At 37.6% G+C, this 22,481-nt stretch overlaps 1 protein-coding gene across 15 annotated transcripts in view; it reads left to right on the top strand.

Annotated features, from left to right (window-relative positions):
• The window catches only part of ADGRL3 (adhesion G protein-coupled receptor L3), a 3,684,852-nt gene that overhangs the window by 3,003,615 nt on the left and 658,756 nt on the right, over positions 1-22,481 (top strand). For all 15 annotated transcript variants that reach the window (XM_044060915.1, XM_044060918.1, XM_044060917.1 and 12 more), the window contains one exon: positions 7,279-7,382. In XM_044060915.1, the coding sequence (XP_043916850.1) occupies positions 7,279-7,382 (104 nt within the window). The remainder of the gene's footprint in view (positions 1-7,278; positions 7,383-22,481) is intronic.

The raw sequence follows: 22,481 nt of genomic DNA, 5'->3' as shown, positions 1-22,481 counted from the left end.
CTCCAGATTTAATCCCTATCTTTTCCCCTACTTTCTTTTCACTCTACTTTCCTCACCTTCATTCCTTTGTTTACTATATATAATAAGTTTTTTTCAACTTGTAAAATGTGATTTAGACTGTATTGTGTGTCATAGTAATTAACTCCTGTAGTAGTACTTTACATTGAAGGGTTTACTAGTTTTTTGTTTTTTTTTTGCAAACCCTATCACTAACTCCATTATTATTGTTATTATTATTATTATATTTTTTGTATGATAGTTTTCTGTATGTATCTTACTCTGTGGAGCTTTTCTCCCCGGGCCGCTACTGAAAATGGAAATTTCTCCAGCTAGACTAGCCCGGTCAACAAATGTAAAATAAAATAAAAAAATAAAATAAAAAAAAATCATTAAACTAAACAAACAACTTCTTCTTCTTCTTCTTCTTCTTTCGGCTGCTCCCATTAGGGGTCGCCACAGAAGATCAGCTGTTTCCATTTCTTCCTGTCCTCTGCATCTTGCTCTGCCACACCAACCACCTGCATGTCCTCTCTCACCACATCCATAAACCTTATCTTAGGCTGTCCTCTTTTCCTGTTACCTGGCAGCTTCATCCTTAGCATCTTTTTCCCAATATACTCTGCATCCCTCCTCAGCACATGTCCAAACCAACATAATTTTGCCTTTCTGGCTTTGTCTCCAAACCTTCCAACCTGGGCTGACACTCTAATATACTTATTCCTAATCCTGTCCATCCTCGTCACACCCAGTGCAAATCTCAACATCTTCAACTCTGCCACGTCAAGCTCTAACTGCTGTCTTTTTATCAGTGCCACTGTCTTCAACCCATATGACATAGCTGGTCTTACTACCCTTTTGTAGACCTTCCCTTTCACTCTTACTGGTACTTGCTTGTCACGAATCACTCCTGACACTCTTCTCCACCCACTCCATCCTGCCTGTACTCTTTTCTTCACCTCTCTTCCACACTCACCATTACTCTGAACTGTTGATTTCAAGTACTTAAACTCACCCACCTTCGCCACCTCTACTCCTTGCATCCTCACCATTCCTCTATCCTCCCTCTCATTCACACACACATATTCTGTCTTAGTCCTGCTGACCTTCATTCCTCTTCTCTCTAGAGCATATCTCCACCTCTCCAGGGTCTCCTCTACCTGTTCCCTACTCTCACTACAGATCACAATGTCATCTGCAAACATCATAGTCCATGGGGACTCCTGTCTGATCTCGTCTGTCAACCTGTCCATCACCATTGCAAATAAGAAAGGGCTCAGAGCTGATCCTTGATGTAATTCCACCTCCACTTTAAACGCATCCGTCACTCCCACCACAGACCTCACCGCTGTCACACTACCCTCGTACATATCCTGTACCACTCTTACATACTTCTCTGACACTTCCAACTTCCTCATACAATACCACAACTCCTCTCTAGGCACCCTGTCATATGCTTTCTCTAAATCCACAAAGACACAATGCAGCTCCTTCTGACCTTCTCTGTACTTCTCCATCAACACTGTCAGAGCAAACATCACATCTGTAGTGCTCTTCTCAGAGAACAAATAAAGTCTACCAAAGCCAAATACGAGGTAAGTTTGGTCCCCAGGCTAAGAACAACCACAGAACATTCTTAGCCATGTCTGCAACTTCAAAGGCAATACACAATTGTGTGCAGAGCTCATTGGAAATGGAGCCACCTATACTGAGCCAGAAGATATAGCAAACCTCCTGGCTGATAATTTCATCTCCAACTTTACTCCTCTCTCCCCCTCAGCCTTCCCTCTGGAAATAGCATCAAATATAACTCCCCCTACTGTCACTAGGAAACAGGTCCTTAATGCTCACTCTAAGACTTCTTGGAGAAGGTCGCCAAAGCAATGGATGAGGGCAAAATTGTTCACACTGCCTACCTTGACCTGGGCAAGGTATTTGACACAATACCCCACTTGGGCATTGTTGACAAACTCAAGAGGGTAGTTATAAACCCGTATGTCACCCAGTGGATAGCCAAATGGCTTACAGACAGGACCCAGGAAGTTAGAATTGGGGAGTCCACCTCTACAAAGAGGCCAGTCACAAGTGGAGTCCCTCAGGGATCTGTCCTTGGACCACTCCTTTTTGACATTTACTTCCCAGAATCAAGGCCAATGCCAGTAGTCTCTGGCTGAATAAATTTGCAGATGATTGCAAATTAGGAGCCGTCATTGAATCTCATACTGACACAAATGTTCTCCAGGAGGGGCTGACACAGACAAATAACTGATGTCAGAGTCATGGACTGAAACTAAATGCCAAGAAATGCATAATAGTATCCTTTGGGAAGTCATCCATGCTTGGTAACTATCATATTGACAACACGCCCCTTAGAGTTGACCCAGTAGTCAGGGACTTAGGGACATGCATAGCTAGTTATCTAGCCTTTGATCATCACATGTCTACAGCAGTGAGGGAATCATTCTATATTGCGCAACTTATAAACAAAGGTATGGCATCTAAGTCTAAGGAAGTCATTGTTACACTGTATTCGGCATTCATCAGCCCTATCATTGAGCACAATGCCCCCTTAGGTATATCCAACAACTGGAACGTACACAGAGGTTCCTCACTAAAAGAATACAGGGCATAAATAATATGTCCTATGCAGACCCCCTCAAGGCCATATCCATATTGTCAGGTTCTGTATTACAGGCTGTATGCCTGGCATACAGCCCATTGTCAGACCCCACTCTGATGGACCTCCTACATATCCACAAAACAAACAGCACCAGAATTACCCATTCTAAAGACTTAAACCTTGCCTGTGATATAAGTAGGACCTGCTGGAGAGAACGATATGTATCCCAGAGACTACCCCATCTATGGAACAGGCTCCCCATCCATGTGAAGCAAAGTTCCTCCCTAATCCAATTCACGTGCAACTTGGACAACTGGAAGAGAAACAGGAAATTTATCCCTGGTTTGTCACTTGTCTCTGATGCAGACAAGTAACCTGTAAATGGTTCTTCTCCCAGGCCAAGGGTATCAGAACTTCTCAGAGATTTAGGATGCATGGCTAAGCTTAAAAAGGTCCTTGTGGTTGTTAGCCTAGTAAACACCTATGAATCTATGAAATAATAGATCAACACTAATACAGGACCTGACAATATGGATATGCATTTTCCTAATGCCTCCGTGGCCAGCTTGGTATATATTTGCATCTTGATAAAATGTAGCAGTTGTGTTATGTATTCCGACAACTTTTTAATCCTTAAAGAAAATAATACAGTATGTGATAGATGTACATACATAACTTCCTTGGAGGTTAAAAGTGTGCATTGTGCTTAATAACAAGGTTGTCAAGAACAGACACTCTACATCCTACATGCATACCACTCACCAGACACATAGGCCTTATACTGAGACAATTAAAAGAAACCATTCCAAACCTCAAAGGCCTCCTAAGACATCTAACAGCAACCCCTATATTCAGCAGTCACTAAAGCACATACTAAAATCAGCACCTAATTTCACACATAAGCCAACACCCAGTGGTCCCCAAAGAACAAAGTCCATAAGGCACGAAAATACTTTGCCTAATACTCTTGTAATCAGGGAATTCTGTTGTGAGACACACAATTGCCCCTCTCACCATGCTGGACAAGGAAAAGATAATGGTTAGTTGGCTCTCTAGAACTAGGATCTGTAATATCACTGCACCACATGCACCAATATGATTCTGTTATAGTCCTTGTGGGTGTGACTGACCTGGCACGTACCTCATAACACTATATGAAAAGAGACATTATGGATATCTCGAAGTATATGCCACAGACAGGTACATGCCTTGCTTTGAGAAGCTTCTACCTTCACCTAGGATGATGACACAGAATGAACAGAAAATGATTAATTTATTGGCGAGGTTTCTGGTGTCACTCCAGAGGTATCCAATATCTATCAGTATGGGAGAACATGGTTAAACAGGCCATGATGTCTTTCCAAGGATGGTCTGTACCATGCTTTCAGATATTGGCTAAAACATTATCCATCCACTTAGAGACTTTTTAGGCAATTTCAAAATGACAAAACTATGAACATAGCAAAAAAACCCCAAAAAAACAAACAAATCTAAGCAACCTTAAGGTGCTGTTGCTCAGTGCTAGGAGCCTAAACAAAAAAAAAATAACACTCTGCAAGGTGTCCACATTCTGTTGAATATAGACATTTGTGCTGTTACCATGACTTGGTTTAAAGCTGCAGAAAATACCCTGGCAGTGCAGTGCCTTCCACAGCTTTAGAAACAACACAGACAGGGTCTAAAGGTGGTGGTGTCTTAATTTACATTAGCAACAAATACAGCTCCAGGTTAGTTAAACAGGATGATGCCTTGGAGTTCATCCATGTCCAGGTGTCCATGTATAATACTGTGAACATATTTATTGAGAACTGTCAAAGAAGGACTGATAGATGACATTTTATACACATTGTATCAGATACAGGGATTTAAAGCATTTGTCAGTGAGAAACTGACAAGTTGTGTTCTAGCTGATTTCCATTAGGGGAATATGAATGACGTCTTTTTAGTGTAGTAAATGTAACAAACATCTATAATATATGTGTATGGGAGTGCATTTGTATCTATTAATTCAGCCTGGGCCGGATCACATATCTTTGCAAAAGTTTTCAGAGAAAATCTCTGTAACTGATAGTACCAGCCAGTGAGCTACATTAGGAAGCTAGGACATACCCCTCTGCAGGATCCATGATAGCACTTATAGAAGAGTTTCAATGGGTTGCTGGGTTGTTTTTGCTGAGATATTTTTAATTACATGTTATCAAACAATGTGCGCAGTAAACAGACAGTGTCAGACTCATGTTTTGAGTTGTCATTGTATTTATTTTGTCATTGGACACATGCCTTGAACAAAATTCCCTGTGCTGAGATACTCGTGTGGTAGGTTCAGATTCAGCATTGAACTACATTTAAGTCCCTAAAACAGCAAGTAGGCTTTGCTGAATTCTGTGTCTGTGTGTCCAAGTATAAATTTAATGTTTATTAATAACAATTTAATGGGAACTAATAGGTGATCTTTTATATAGCGATGCCAATGTCGGGTTATAGTTTTGCTTTTTTCCTTTTCAGTTGGATATATTGCTCTTTTTTTGGGTGAATAATTTAGCACATGTCAAGAATATATTGCATTTAGTTGTCATTACATCATAAGCAAATATAATGTATATTTTGTTTGATCAGGGAGAGCTTCTGTCTCTGAATTTATGTTTCCTTCGCCCACCCCCAGATTTACACTTGAAAGGTGATTGCATTTTGTAGTTGAGAGCCATTGCATATTTTCTGAGAAGGTTGTTAGAAAATGTTGAAGGGTTTCAGAGTTATGATCCTTTATTATATTGTACCTGATAAGGAGTAAGTGGCTCCCACAGTCTTTGAGTTGGATAAACTGCATATCTTTAAGAATTAGTCTCAGAATTCACTGTTTGCTAGTATTACATTAAGCAGCATAGCTGTAAAGATTTTCAAAATTCTAAATATCTTCATGAATTAGGTCATGTTATGCGTATTTGGTTGAGTGCATCTGTAGTATGTCCTCTGTCAAGACATCTGACAGGAGATCCTCTTAGTCAGTGAAAGAGAGAATGGCTCTGCTTGTCTTTGTCATAACAAGCAGAACCAGACAGGTAGGTATTGCAAAAGTCTTGAGGCAGTAGAATAGAAATAGTTTAAGGTGATCATTTAAACAAAACAATAGAACATTTCTAATTTTGTCTGCGATGTTTCCAGTCTGATTAGTGACCCACGTTTGGCATCCAATTTTATCATATATTTTGCTGTCATCACCATTTATAAACATTGTGACACTTAGTATGGGTTATAGTGGTACTGAATTAAAGCTGGGAATGCATTTAGGCTAACCCATTCACTTTAGGATAATTGATAGTGTTGGTTGAAGCTTATGGAGAGGATTCTGGAGTGATTTTTTTCATAATGTTGCGGAATTGTTGCCAAAGTTGTATGTAGTGTCTTGATTCAAAATTAAAACTGGAAAATAAAAAAAATATATATTGCTACCATATTTTCCTTCTATCAAAATGTTACAGTGTATTTTATAATTCATATTGTTAATACCTTAAGCTGTGTGTTATCTAGGAATAGCCTAGTAGAAGGCAGGAAACACACCAGCAAAGGTTCCACTGTTTAATTCCACCAAGTAAGACACGAACATATAAAAACTGCAGATTAACGCTCTTGACAAAATTGCGTTTTCGTCTCCAATGACAAAGACTTGCCTTCTACTAGGCTGTTTTGGATTTTTTTCTTGGTTTTTGGTCATTTTTCTACACTTATCTAGGAATAACTTTTGTGATGCTTTTTTCTATACATGACTGTACTATAGTCTTGTAAGCATATGAATGAAATATGATTTATTGAAGCACGTGTTTTAAACAGGAACAAGGAATTATCAAAAATGTTGGATATATTTTGAAAGATAAACCAGGATGCCTTTGTTCATACTACAGATTCATGATTTGTAAGAAGACATGTAATAATAATTAAAAACAGGCAATAATAAGGTATTTACTTTGCAAACCTGAAGTGCTTACTTTCAGACTAATGTATATAAAAAGTTATTTAGAAATTGCCATTTTTTTTAAATGTCTTGGCAAACATGTGTAAATGCAAACATTGATAACTGATAAGAAGAAACTTGTAAATTGCCCTTGAAAATAAGAATGCATTAGCACACTGGTTAAAAAATCTACAATGGCATACAGGTCTTTGACTCCACCAGACATAGACGCGTGTTTTGTTGTAGGTCAGTTAGCAAGTATTTTGTTAGCAGAAATTGGCTCCTGTCGTGAGATGTTTGGTTTATAAAAATCACATTTACCTCTGTGTAGGAGTACAAATAAGGCTCTAAACAAGAAAGCAAAATACATTGAATAGCTAGCTGCTTAGAGGGTACTGCCAATCTAGCGGAACACAGAAATCTGTATACTTAGTTTAGGATTAATGAATTCTGTTCTGGTTACAGAGGCATATAGAGGTAATCTACCAAACAGGTATGCGCAGCTCACACTTTATGTCAAAAAGTGATCCTATACATTGCTTTACGTAAATGTAAGTGAATTAGCACATTATTTCTGTGTGAGCCTTGGATATATTTTTGAAAGACATTTTCCTCTCTTCAAAGCGCATTATAAAAATAATCCATCCTCAAGATTTTCTGTTGCATAATGAAACTTGGTGCATATTAAAATGACATTTTGTTATTCTTGCAGGTGTGGCCACCTACATGTGTTTAGCTCCTGATGCATTGTGGGACCCACAGGGACCTGACCTGAGTAACTGTACATCTCTCTGGGTTAATCATATTTCACAGAAGGTATGTTTTTTTCTGTATTGACTGCGGTGACTTGTATCTTTCCCTGTTAATTTTTTCCCAAAGGTGATAAGTTTGAAAAAAAAATTCATTTAGTCTACAGAATGTTAATCTGTTTCACATGTCAGGCTATGTCTTGCCAGTTTTCTTCTGCCATTTTCTGATCTCAGTGAAATTCAGCTAAAGCTAAGTAGTATTTACAGTTGGTAACAAATGCATGCCATGTAAGTATTTCTGTTCAAGGCCATGAAATTGTTAGAAACATAATAACACTACTCCTGAGGTCAGACTTTGACCAGCAGCTGTATAGAAGTTAATGTTCTGAGGGCTCTGCACCAACAGTTCCTTTCATCTGGGCAATTGTTTGCATATTTATCAGTTAATATAAACTGTTTTGAAAATGGAAAAAAGAAAAATCACATCTGTAATGTATCAAAGCTCTCTGTGGAGAATATTTTACACTAAAGTAGGCCTTCCTTTGGGGAATTATAATTGCCATTTAATTAAATCAAATGGTACTTTGACCTCCCCAAGGGAGAATATACATCTGGAACAGGCTAGAGGTTTATCATAGATCTTACAGCTGACTATCTAAATTGCTGGGCAGTTGTAGGAGCAAATAAACATAAGATATTTTTATGGAACATCGGATTAGTAACTGTACTTCTCTAATCAGCAGCCAGCAGGAACTTGGCTTCAAGAAACTCATAAGCCATTTACAAATTTTAGGAGGAAGGATTGACCAAATTATTAAAACCTATTTCCTTGACACATCGTTTCTGATTTGGAGTCCCAAAGGTGGTACATTTGGTACTGCATGTAAGTGAAGGAGTAAAACAAAAATACAACAGTGTGTGATTGGCAGCTGTTGTAATTCTCCTTCCTATGAAGTATACAGTGTTCTTTACATCTGTGATATTTATAACCCAAGTCTTTCCATTTGGCTGCGAGATAACACTATTCCATTTATAATACAGACAGTAGTTATTCACCTGCAGTATTTTGCATGCTGTTAAATGGCTGAGTGATGGAAGTGTGACATTGAGTCATTCCAGAAGCTATACTAAGTCATAATGCAGTTAGCACTACATATGTTTATGTTTTGCAAAATCATTCTTAAAGAACATGTGACACCTTTCAGGAAAACCGTAGGAATTTTTATCCTGATTATTAATTATGTACTACACAATATAGGAAGGATTTTGTTCATGAGAAGTTTATCAGTCTGTGTTTCCCTCTCCCTGCCTGAGTCCTTAATGCAGCAACAATTATTGCATCCTATTTGCTCTCATGAACTACATCTTCTGAGGTTCCAAAAGATAGAGCCAGCTGTGCAGTAAAACCAGCTCAAAAAGATTATTACAGGACACATAAATCGTATATTCTTTCAGATTTTCACAGTGCTAAGGATCCAAAAAGAATGAAACGGGGAAAGAATATGTATAATATGCAAGCTGTAACTCTCATCATGTTTTGGGAATTTTTGTTTGAGGTGTCAGTCACTTGTTACCACAGAACTTGGAATTCTGGACCTTTGCTGCTTTTGCCAAAATGTGATAACTGAAGTTGTAACTTTGGAACAGAAAACATAAGCAGTATGTGCAAGTTTAGCATTTCCATAATCAGCTCTAGTGTTGCAGAAGAACTTTTGACTTTTTAGTGAAAGCACTCAAACCAGCACCTGTTAGTCGTCATCATCATCATCATCAGAATGCTTACTGAACTGCCTTTACTTGTGTATATAGGCAGTTCTATGGTCTGTACCAATCTGACAGATGTGCATTGCATTGCATCATGAGAACATTGTTTTTATTTAGGTCGCTGTGTTATATGCCTGACTTGTTCTTGGTCAGGTGACCTGTGTTGTACCCAACCTCTCAAATGTCCAGATTTCCATAGAATGCCCAGATTTCTGCTTCATATTTTTGGTGTCGCTCTCAAAATATTTGGGGTTTTCTGGCAAACCGTTGGGGATTGGAGTTACTAAATAATGTTAAATAGTTGAGTTTCAGACTTCAGAAAATGCATGCTGATACAAAACCTGCTATTCTAGTAAATTTCTATGTCAGTAATATCAATAATTAAAATCTGTCCCTAATTGTGGACCTTTGTACCTCGTTATTTTTGCTTGCTCTTTCTTTAAGTGGTTGAGAGACAGGTATGCTCCAAGACTTACCTGCAGTAAGTCTCAAAAGGTATTCATATGGGAGAGCTTAATGTGTAGCCCATCACTGTGCAAGACAACATATTAAATAACATAATTAGAGGCAAACAATAACTTGTGTGCTCAATGTCAGTCAGTTTTCATAAACTATATTTAAAGAAAGTACAGTTGTTTAAAATCTTACCATAACAGTATTTAGGTTCATAGGTAGGTACTAGGCTATCGGCCCAAGGGTCTAAGTAAGCCTAGCCAACAAGGTTCCCTGGCTTACGCCACCCAAGAAAGTTAATATAGGTTCATAAGTAGGATGTTCTTCTCTTCACTGTTGCAGTATTCCTGAAAGAAGGAAAGTCCCATCCTGGGCATCCCGTCACTCTGCCAGTACGGAAAAGCTTGAAAAGAATCTTGTTTGCGCCATATGTCACATTTATGCCCCTTGCACAGTATGTTGGGCTTAAAAGGGATGTACAGACACTACTACCCAGAACTGAATTGCCCCAGAAGCGAACAATCATCACAGGACAAAGGAGTCCATGCACATTCGGAATGAAAAAATGCAGAATAAAGAAGAGGGGGCTGGAGGGAGGGGGTGAATACTGCAGCAGTGAAGAGAAGGACATCTACTGTTATGGTAATATTTTACACAACTGTACAATGTCCTTCTATATCACTGTTGTGGTATTCCTGAAAGAAGGGAGACTGAAAAAGCTCAAGAAACAGAGTGGGAGGTGGAAGGCTGAGAATAACCCTCAACAAACCCACATAAAATGGCTTCAGCAAAACCTGCTGTGGCCTAGAAACCATACCCAACTTATAATGCTTAATAAAGCTATGTAGTGAAGACCAAGTAGCAGCTTCTGGGATGGAATTGGTGTCCAACCCCTTGAAGAAGGCACCAGAAGAAGTAAAAAATTAGTAGAATGAGCTAACAGAAGCGGAGACTTGCCATGAAAAGCATAACAAAAGGAAATGGCCTTAGATATCCAGAAGGAGATGGTTTGCTTAGAAACAGCCAAACCCAATGTCCTGGGATGAAAGGAAACAAAAAGTTGATCAGACTTACGAATAATCCTACTTTTATCCAAATAGTACCTGAGCTGCCTGAGTCAATTTTTCCAAACTAAAATTAAGGTTTCAAGGAGGAGGAATAGGTTTTCTTGAAGGCCTAATATGGAGTACGCCTTTAAGAAATTTTTTGTCTTCAAAATGAGAAGACAAAGGAGGAGGTGTCAAGGGAAGACAAGCAGAAATGGCTTACAGATGGGCTTTCACAGAAGAATAGGCAAAGCCAGACTTGAGCAATTATGGTTTTCAAACTGGTGGCAAAAGAAGTTCTTGGTAGTTGTGTCCATACTTCCCTTTTATGCCCTACATTCTGTGCGAGGAGCATAAATGTGATGTACGGTGCAAACAAGATCCTTTTCAAGCTTTTCTATACTAGCCGAGTGACGAGCTGCCCAGGACGGGACATCCTTTCTTTATACAACATGACCTTATATGCCTGTCCACCTGCAAAGCATTGTCCAGTAACAAAATAAATGATGGGAACACATTTTGGAGTGACCATAAGCCTTTTTATACAGTCACAATACTTAGACACAAGTGTTATCAACATTATATGTAAATCTTGGTTGGGAAGGGGTAAGATGATTATCAGAATAGCCAAGAAAGTTTTCTATAAGGACTTCATCAAACAACAAAAATGAATTGGACGAGTATAACTTATAGATATTACTATTCAGTACTGCATTTTAGCAGCTGATAAGTGCAGTCTTGAAAGTTCCGGTATATTTTTGTTGGTCATTCTCTAAAAGTGCTAGTTATCCAGAACTATTATTTTATTTATTTATTTATTTTACTTTTTTAACCTGGGGAGAGCTCTGCTCCAAATGGACCTTCTCCAGACTCAACCCTTGCATTAGCAAGGAGCAAAACAATAATAACTACACGGAAGGAAGTGTTTAAATGACATTAAAGTGCCTATGGTATTCAGTTCGAGAAGGAGTTTACAGTGGAAGAACTAAATACAATCAGTGCAAAAAAGATACAAGCATGTTACTCAGTGAGAATGATTTACATGAAACATGTGCAACAAGGAATTTGTATACAGTAAATTCTGATATATTCAAATATTACTAAGAATGCCTAAGGATGATAGGGTTGAAAAGGAAAACCATAAGATGGCTTGTGCTTAATATGTATTACCACTACTAAATGTAATGAAAAAAAAAATGATGTAAAAGAGGCTGCAGAGAATCGACTGAATAAGAAGAGCCATTCCAGCTGTCCATCTCAAATGTCCAGTTACTTCTAGCTGTTCAAGCTTCATTTTGAGTTTCGTCAGAACATGGTACTTCTTTCCATTGACAATAATTGGTGACCAAACGTGGTTTTGCCTCCTCTCTGTCCTTTGTGTTATGTCTGATTTTGCTCAGTAATTTGTAAACAATTAAGAGTCTTTGCTGGGTTGGGGCAAAGCCTATTTAAGAAAGATCATATACTCGTCATTTGCAATGCCCACTAAAAACCCATTTCTTTTTCTTTGTAGTTAAATGGATATATGTATGTAGTTTTCAAGTTCATCTAGGCGTAAGAAAAGATTTAAAAAAATATATTTTTTGTCCATCATGTCTTAAGAGTATACATAATGGGGAACAACTACTGAGAGAACTGTTCCCTTAGCAGAAACAACTAAAAAAAAAAAGGATGCATCCTTTGTTCTTGAGTAATAGAGAAATCCTATAGACCAGGCTTGTTGGTTTCTTCCCATGTCTCTTGAGCCACATCAGAGGGAGCTGGGAGCTTGCATCAGATAGGAACATTTAGTAGACCTCCAAAAACTCAGTGGCTAGGGAGAATAAACAGTCTGTGTAAATTAATTACTAGGATCCTTGTAAATCTCTAACTTAAGTAACACCGCAGAACTTAACAGTTATCTAGAGTAATTGTCTGAACTAGTAGCTGGAGAAAGAGGTTTCGGTATTTCTTAAATACTGTCCTATGATCATGTGTCATGGATACTGGTAGCAACAACCCAGAGGCATACTTTTTGGGGGTGGGGGAGGGGTACACACATAATGGCATTTTTCATGCTGAATTGGCCATTTTTGTTTTTGTAAAGTGCTGCGACCAAAAGTTCATTATGTTTTCACAATGCTGGATGTTTTACAATATTCAATAGGGAATCCGGGCATAAAAATGCATGCAGGTATTGAAAGTTTACATATAGTAATATGGTGGAAGAATGCTATATAAACTATGATGTAATATGCGTAGTAATGCTACAATAAAAGAATGCATCACTCCGGCCCCTACCTGGGGTATTTTTATTTTTCCAACAGGAGTTCTTTCAGAAGCTTCTCAGTTTATACTTCAATAACAGGATGATTATAGAATGGAATGACAACACAAATTACACTGTCCACTCTTACAGTGGCCTTATCACTGCCCTTATTATCTCCTTATAAAGGCACTGAAAATGTAGAGGCAAATTACTTACTGCTGGACTGGACTGTTTATATCAATTCATTGAGAACTAGCAAACGGGTAAGGGTCAACACATAAATGTTCTGCTCATCTCTGGGTTCTTCATACTTAATATATAAGGGCTAAAAACTTCATGGGAATGTATGGTAAGGTTTCTAAAGATCCGCATGGAGCAATAGCCTAGGAAGTACCAATGAAGTTATGAATGAGTGTTCCAAAGCTGAATGCTGTACTTCAAAAACATCCTGTTAGACAGTATTATGCACTGAAATGCATCTTTGACTTGCTCCATAATCTGAAGTAAACATTTCTGTGGCATGGAATTTTCGTAGTTAAGTGAGGAAGAAAGCTAGATGCATATAAGATACTAGGTAAAGGAACGTTACAGGTAAGACTGCGACTTTTAAAATTAGGCCTACTTTCCCTTTAGTTATCTTATGGAGCCAAACATACCCTAAAGGAAGGAAAAAAATTCCATCATTGTAAAAAGTTATCATTATAATTTCAGAATACTTTCAAAATAAATGGCAATTCATGTATGCTAATTTGTTAGTTGTGTATAGTGAAGAACTTGGAACCTGTTATATACCATATCCTAAGCATATTAGAAGTGAGATCATCTATTTGATTTTAGATTGTCAAAAAAATTCATAAACCCAAACCTGATGTCTGCAGTATAAGTGGGGAATATTATTGTGTATATTTAAAGTAGTGTAGGAGCTGATGACCTGTCTGCAGAGACAGCAGGATATGGAATTGCTATAGGCAGGCTGTTGGAGATCTTCCTCATACACAACCACCCTCATCCCCATCAGAATGTTGCTGGCTGTCCTCTGCATGCTGTCTATGATGTTTGAATTTCTGTGGTTACTACCTCTGACCATATCAGCCTAGGAATTACTATGTCCAGCAGATTCTGTAACTCCTCTGTCCTTCCTATGACTATCACTTATAACAGGCATGTTTTACTGGATTCCTCTGTAAAGTACATCCCCTTAGAGTTTTTGTCTTAAATCCTGCTTTCAACTCCTCATCTGTCATGCACATTTCAGAAGGTCTCACATGAGATTGGCCCCATCTGTGGGCAATACAACAGTCTTGGTGATACCAAAGAATGGGTTTGACATATTACCCAGTGCTAGTGTAATATCTATTGCAGTAACTAGATGAGTCATTTATTTATTATTTATTTTATTTCCATTTAATGACCAGGTGGGGGAACTGGTTCATTTTCTCTTTTCATTCATGACCCAGGTACCTCTAGTAGTACAGAGCACATATTAAGTAGTGCAAGTCACGAATGCATGTCAGACAACCATGTGGCTCATGGTCTCATAGTACATATGGTATAACAGTTTTAGACAGTTATTGCAACATTATACATTTAGTTACTTCAGCAATGTATATATGAATGTACATATGTACAGGTATACTTACTAAATATGTTAGATTTTTGTTGAGATAAAATATTCTTAAGACTAATGCAAAATTTTAAACCATCAACTTTTAATGAAAAATACCAACATATTTGCTTTCTTATAGAGGGAAAACTAGGAGGTAGTTTCAGAAGCACATACACAAATACATATATAGATAGATATAGGTGAATATAGATACACACACACACACACACACACACACACACACACACACACACACACACACACACGTGTGTGTGTGTGTGTGTGTGTGTGTGTGTGTGTGTGTGTGTGTATGTGTGTATACATATATGAATATATCTCTTAATCTGTCACTATTATACATTTATAGATTTTTTTTCCAGTGGGGTGACCAGCCCGCCTGCACCACCAATGTGGAGGGGGATTGCATCTCCCAAAGCACCTCTATTTATATATACTAACTCTGAGATTGCCGAACCTCAGAGAAGAGGGAATGCTCTAAGATATAGGAGTTTTGGAGTTTATATATATTTATATATAATTGCACATTAACTGTTGCAGTTCTGAGTATCACAAGCATACAACAAGAATCTTTTTTATTATTAGTTTTATCACAGCCACTTATAATGAATCCTTTTTTGTTGGAGTTCATTTCATAAACAGTGACTGTTTTTGTTGGTAACATTTTTGTATATTGTGAATTCTGTGCCTGTAACATGGCTACACTGATTAGTCAGGTGGGGGGGGGGGGGGGGGTCATGAGGGAACCAGAGTTTTGAGAGTTTATGCATTGCTTGTAGTTTAGCTATGTTTCATGCTTACCATATTCTGTAACACAAATCTGCACATAGGCAGCAGGAGCGAGTCTTGTTGCTGATGGCTTTTGACATTCCTCCATGACTGAGCAGTTATACATCTAAGTACATGGGGACGGTATAGGAGATATTTACTGCTAAATAAATCACAAGAGTTTTTTTTCCCACTTTTTTTGAAAGTGCCTTTTTTCTTTTTGTAATTATATTGTGTGAGCAGTCAATAAAATCAGAAAATCAGTCATCAGATATTGTTCTTCTTTGTTTTTATCCTGGTGGGTAGAGAAAGCTGGATTGCATTTCTATATAGGTAAGTACTAGGCTAGCTGCTCTTGACGGCTATTTAAAGCCTTGTCAATGTCCCTTTCAAAGGTGATTGTCAAACTCTGTACCTTGTTGTATCAGTGAGGTAAACACCTTAAACATTATACAAACCCCCAACCCAGAAGGCCATGATTTTATCCCCACACAGAACTGGGCTTTTCGTTTCATTATCTTTTTCACCAGAAAGCAAGTTGTTGTTAGAAAAGAAAATGGAAGAGTGTCATGCTGTTGCTACAATTTTTTAACAGCAGAAACGTTTAAATCCTATTATTGGTTGCCATCAGCACTGAAAAATTATTTTTCTAACTTGTGTATTTTGCACTTCAATAACCTACTGTTTGTCAATTACAATGACAGTACATCAAATGTAGATTGTTTAAAGAAAGGCTATGGATTCCTGTTAGTCATTATTAAATTTATTTAAATATATGTACATTGCCCTGCAGGTTTGAGAAACATTTCCACTGGTTGATCTACTCTGAGTTACACAGTAAGGAATGGAGGTTGACAGAATCAAACCTAGGACAAAAGGATAAAACACATTAGTAGTGAATAGTGTTAATATGCTGCATTAAACCACTTTCTCTGGCCATGTAGAATAGTTGAGCTGCTAGCATATCGCAAGATTTATTAAAAATATAAATAATTATTTTTGTCTTATGATAAATGATGAAATGCCACAAACATTTGTCAGTGTTAAAATGCTTTAAGATGTGAGAGAAACTTTTCACACAACTTACAGAGGCCTCTTTCTGGATACAACATATCGGTTCTTGGTATTATTAATGTACTGCAATAGTTTCCATTGATTTCATTAAAAACAGAGACCAGATGTGCTTTAATGCCATAGAGGCCATGGTCTGAATCGCTATTATAACAATTTATGGGAATGTATTAATTTCTTCAAAATAAGAAACACAATCCCTTGACATGACAGGCGTGGCAGAGCATTTTAAAAATGGTTTCTTCAAAAATAAATAAAAAGGACTTTTTAATTAACCCCCTGAGGGCTAATAGATTATTTTTGCTACCAATAACAAATTGTAGCTTGATAAAAAGTATGTTTTGTTTTCTTTGGAGGTTTGGCATTACTCGGTAGCAAACCTTTATTGGAAGAATAAGTAAGCCTACAGTTGTGAATATCTTTCCTTCTCTATCTTTGCTTTCTTGCTCTTATTAGCGGTAAGATTTTAATGTTTTTGAAGTAAAACATTTCTTCTGCTGTTTAGTAATATGAGCTTGGGTGAAATATTAAATGAGATGGCTTTGTATGTGTTTGTGGTCACGTTGATTTCACTAATTTACTCTTACATAATGTATTTTCCCAATTATGTCATTACTCCCATCTTTGCACTTCATCATTTTTACACTGTTGCTTGTGTTGGGAAAGAGAATATTCAGCACTCGTACAGAGGCTTTGTCATTTCCAGCTTACAAGATGCATTATTAATCAGGCTGCCTAAGATCTGTTCTCTGTGTTCAGATATGCAGCCATCTTACGTCCTTGTATTTGTGAGGGGGAGTCCATGTTCAGGCCTACAGTTAGGTCATCATTGTTTTAGGTGGTTCTGCCTGCTTTAGGCACACTACTTCCTTTAGTTAATTTGGAGGTTAATAGCTCAAATGCACACACACACACACACACACACACACACACACACACACCCTTATCAGTATTGTTGTCAGTTGCTTTATTTTTCAACTCCGTGAAGATTTACACGGGTGGTTTGCAGACCATGAGTAAAAATATCCTAATGTATTCCAAGGCTAACTATAACCCAGGCATCACTTGTATAATTGGGGAGGGAAGAAGGATACAGGGAGTGATACCACTGCCAGTGGTAATGTAGGGTAGCTAAACAGCAGTACTCTGCTTTTGGTAAACTCTACTTGCACAGAAACATACAGTTAATTACACTGCATTCCCTCTAGCTTTTGTAATTGTTGTTCTCTAACAACCTTATTCCTTCTCCTACATGCCACAGCAGTCCACTGCCAGCCTATTCGTGGAGCTGCTTGTTTTGGAAGTGGTACGAACCTGAAAAGTCTTGCCTCTAGAGTAAATATGTATTCTGTGATCAGGCTACCATGGAATGACAGGTGTTATAGACAGGTTGTTCTTCACTAATTATGACTGCTTTCCTTTAACTTCTTCTTTGGAACTTGTAGCTGTGTGTAGTCTGTAAAGACTCGGACATGTCACTGCCTTCCTTAGGACTTCTGTTCAATTGTTTTTGCATTTTCTCCCCAAGTAATCATATGTCACATGTTTGGGAACAGGGAGAGCTGCTCATGGGCATCACTTTTCATATCTCATTTTCTGCTGTAGGGTTGCTTGTCCAAAGGAGTGAGACACACCATCTGCCTGGTAGCCCAGAAGATGGACTTGTATCATACATTTCTGTACGCAGCACAGCAGAATTGAATGCCAGTGTTAAAAATTGAGACAGTTAATAATTATGTTGTATAAAATGCATTTCCTGTCTGTGGTCACACTTTTTGGTCATTCATTCTGTGATACAGCCTAGTGATATAGCCATGTATATGTATATGTATAGCTTGTTCAACAAAGCTGGGGAGCCATTGATTCTCATGGCAATGAGAGGACTTAGACCAGAGAATTAGTAGTAGGTGGGGCTCTGATTGCAACACAAATGCACACATAAAACACATATGCAAAGGATCACAATTTCACTCGTCACAATGTCATTGGGATTTAGGAGGAAAACTGAAAACTCAGGGAGGTTATGTTACTTGTTAAAATCAGAAGTTGAGGTTTACACACTGCAAACACAAAACACATACATATATACAGCCCCAAAACACCCTAGCTCACCAAAAAATATTGCTCAAACTCAAATTTTCACATATAGTAAAAAGTAATAAAACAAATTCACTTCTATTAAAAGAAGTTAGGAAAACAAAATTATTTATTTATTTGCCATTTGTTAAATAAATAAAAATGTATAAGTAAAACAAAGACTGCATATCCCATTCATTTCAATGTAAACAACAAACAAAAAATGTAACATCACACACTGCACATCAGAAATACACTGAATTTTTTATTTTATTTATTTATTTTACATTTGTTGACCTGGCTAGTCTAACTGGATATATTTCCATTTTCAGTAGAGGCCCGGGGAGAAAAGCTCCAGTAGTAGACAAATTAATTATAAAATTTAAAATAAAAATACACGTGATGCAAATCATAGTTGATACATAGTAAATGAAAGTAGTTAAGTAAAGATACTAGAAGAAGTAAATAAAAAAATGGAGATAAAAGATGACATGCACATTAATATAAAAGTTACAAATATTATGTGCTAAATTAATTACACAGAAAAGTGAGAAAAGGGTCTGAACAAATAATGAAAATAAGAGTGTTTTGTGATCAACAATAGTATAAAGTCCAGCAGTCTGTTCCATTGTGTTCACCAGTTCATTTCTGCTTCAATAAGTACGCAAAGTGTTTGCAATATATAGAAAGAGGTGCAAATAAAAGTTAGCAAAACCAGATGGTTAGTCAGGGTTATAAGTTAGTAAAAGTAGGGTTATAAGGTAGAAAAAGCAGAAGGTTAGTCAGGGTTACTGCAGGGGCATAACCAGTGTGTTTTAAGGTGTTTTTTGAGGTTTTGTTTAAAGAGAGGCAAGGAAGTAAGTGATGTAAGATCATTGGGGAGTAGGTTCCAGTTTTTTCCCACTGCATTAGAAAACAGGGAATCACCAGCTGTGTTGTTAGTCTTGGTTATGTTAGCTAGAAGTTTACTAGAAGAGTGTAGGGAGTTTAGATTTTTATAGGGGATTATGAGATTGGATAGTACAGGAGTGCTATTAGGTTGATAAAATATCTTATGGGCAATGGTTAGTTGGGAGATATTCAGGTGGTTTTCAAGTTCAATCCAGCCTAGCTGCATTAGATTTAAACAGTGGTGAGTTCTAAAGGGATTGCCAGTGGCAAATCTGGCGATGCTGTTGTAGGCATGTGCTAGTCTGACAAGATTATTTTTTTTTGAGGTTAGTGTATATGGGACAGGCATATAGCAGTGTTGAAATTAAATGGGAGTGTGCAATTTTGGTTCTGGCTATTGGAGTTAGGAAACTTTTGATTCGATATAAGGTGCCTATTTTTCTGTTGACAGTTTTTATGGTATTATTTATGTGGATATCAAACGTAAGATTATTGTCAATAGTTATTCCTAACAATTTGGTGGTAGAGTCGGGGTATATGGTAGTGTGATTATTGGAGATGATAGAGAAATCTATAGGGGGGGACTTGCTAGTGGGTGTAAAGAGAAGGAGCTTGGTTTTTTTAGCATTAAGAAGGAGGCAACGTTTTGTAAACCATGTTTCAACAGTATTGAAAACATTTTGAGTCAGAGACTGTAGCTCAGATGTGGAACTAGCTGAGCATATTAATGTTGAATCATCTGCATATTGAATGCAGGTGGCTTGTGGGATTGCTACATGGAGGTCGTTGATAAAAAGGGAAAAAAGAAGTGGGCCTAGAATGGACCCTTGAGGGACTCCAAGGGAGACTGGTAGAAGGGATGATATATTATTTTCCCAGAGAACTGCTTGTTGTCTATTGGTTAGGTAGGACATGAACCATTTAATAGCCAGAGAGTCAACGGAATAGGATTCAAGAATGTTGATAAGAAGGGTATGGTTTACCATATCAAAAGCTTTTGAGAGGTCAATAAAGAGTGCAGATGAGGGGTTATTGTTGTTTCGATTTCTATTTATGGCATCTGTAAAGGATAACAAGGCAGTAGTGGTGCTATGTGCTGGCCTAAAACCATGCTGGCACTTAGCTATTGTGTTATTTTGAGTTAAATGGTTTAAAAGTTGCTGGTGAACACATTTTTCCATGATTTTTGCTAAGGGTGATAAAAGAGCTATTGGTCGGTAGTTAGAATAATCATTTGAGTTACCACCTTTGTGAAGGGGGATAATGTGGGAGATTTTCCAGATGTCTGGAACTTTTCCCTCTTTAATGGTTCTATTTATGAGGATGGATATGGGATAGGAAATTACTTTGGCTGCTTTTTGGAGGTATTCAGAAGGTAGCTGGTCCAAGAAGGAGTACATGGCTTAAGTTTTTGAATGAGTTTGTAGATGAGGGTGGTAGAGATTGGTTGCATATAAAATGCTGGTAGAGTGTTAGGTGTGGTGGTGGGTAGGCTTGAGTTGTCTGGAGTAAGTTGACTAGCTAGTCCTTGTATGGTATCTGTGAAGAAGGAGTTGAAGGCATTGGCAGTTTGAAAAGGGAATCAGGGTCTGCCTGAAGTGGGGTAGGAGTAGGAGAGTGCCCTGGGGAAAGGAGTTTATTGATACTAGACCAGAACCTCTGGGGGTTATTTTGGTGATTTTGCTGTAGTTTGTAGTAGTAGTTCTTTTTATCCAAGAGTATTCCCTTTTTTGTACTATTTCTTAGTTGCTTAAAAATTTGTTGATCAGAAATATTTTTGTTAGCTCTCCACTTAGCCCAGGATTTATTCCTAAGTAAGATTTTTGTCTGGTTTCTTTGAAAAGCCAGGGGGCTGATTTGGCCTTAATTCTGATGGACCTTTTGGGTGCATGCCTGTCAAGGATAGTTAGGAATTTAGTGTTTAGATAATTGACAGTCTCTTCAAGAGGTAGGGTTTTTAAAAGGTTCCAGTCACAGGCACTTAGGTCATTTTGGAATGATACTGGGTTGAAGTGTTTATTGGTGCGTATGGTTCTGTATATGGGTGGAACTGTGATATCATTCTTATGCCTAAGGATGTAAGTTAAGGTATGATCACTGACATCATCAGGTAGAGTTCCTACATTGTAAGTTTGTTTTTGTCTGTTTATAAGTATCCAGTCTAGGGTGCTCTCTTTTTTTGTTTGGTTTATTAATTCTGGTTGTAAAGGTGATAGTTTGACTGAAGCCATGAAGGTTGATATGGGAGGTAGGATTATCAGCATTGATAGCTTTCCAATCAGTATTAAAATCACCAAGTATAATAGCTTCTTTGGGGTAAGTTAAGGACACCCAGCTTAGTATATACTCTATAGTACTGATATTATTACCTGGTGGAAGGTAGATGCAGATGATGTATAAAGATTTGTTTTGGTTGATTTGAAGTCTGGTGATAAGTACCTCTGCGTTACTATCTTGAGGTGGGTAGAATGGTAAAGTGGAGATCTGGAGTTTGTCTTTGAAAAAGACTGCTACTCCCCCACCCTTTCTTTTTATACGGTCTTGTCTCAGTACATTATACCCTTGGGGAATGATTTCATTGTCTTTGGTCTCAGGTTTTAACCATGTTTCTGTCAGACAGAGGATGTCAAAGTTATGGGTGTCTAAAAGGGCATGGAGATGGGTTACTTTGTTGTTAAGGCTGCGGATATTTAGATGTCCTATTAGGAAAGAGTTGGTGAGTATGGGTTGGTTTATTAGGGTAGGAGGATTGGTAGGGCCAGGGTTAGGGTGGATGTCACCATCTTTTAAGGAGGGTTTAATGAGTCTTAATGCCGAGTTATTAATAAAGTTGGTTAGATATTTAATTCTTTTTACTGTGGGTATATTGTACTCCACCTAATATATCTTCTCAGCTGACCTGTTAAATAATTCCAGAAGTCAGGTTTTAGATTACTGTCTTAGGAGTGACTAATATATCTTCTCCACCCAGCTGACCTGTAATTAATAATTATCAAGGTTTAGAATTACTAATCTTTTAGGAACTTAAGTGACTATGTGCTTTCTTCTTTCTTCCATCTTTTAATTTTTAAGATGAAATAGGAACAGAAATAGAATATGGTTACTGTTGATATCTGAACTTTTTTAAAAAAAATATATATCTATAAAAATCTAATATATAATATATATATATATAAAATATATAAAATATATAAAATATACTTTTACAATAATGCCTGGGGCCCT

Source organism: Protopterus annectens, chromosome 2.part0 (genome assembly GCF_019279795.1).
Source record: "Protopterus annectens isolate FY-2018-M chromosome 2.part0, PAN1.0, whole genome shotgun sequence".
In the NCBI taxonomy this organism is placed as follows: domain Eukaryota; kingdom Metazoa; phylum Chordata; order Ceratodontiformes; family Protopteridae; genus Protopterus; species Protopterus annectens.
The sequence above is the reverse complement of the archived record's forward strand: the minus strand, read 5'-3'. Positions and strand labels throughout refer to the sequence as shown.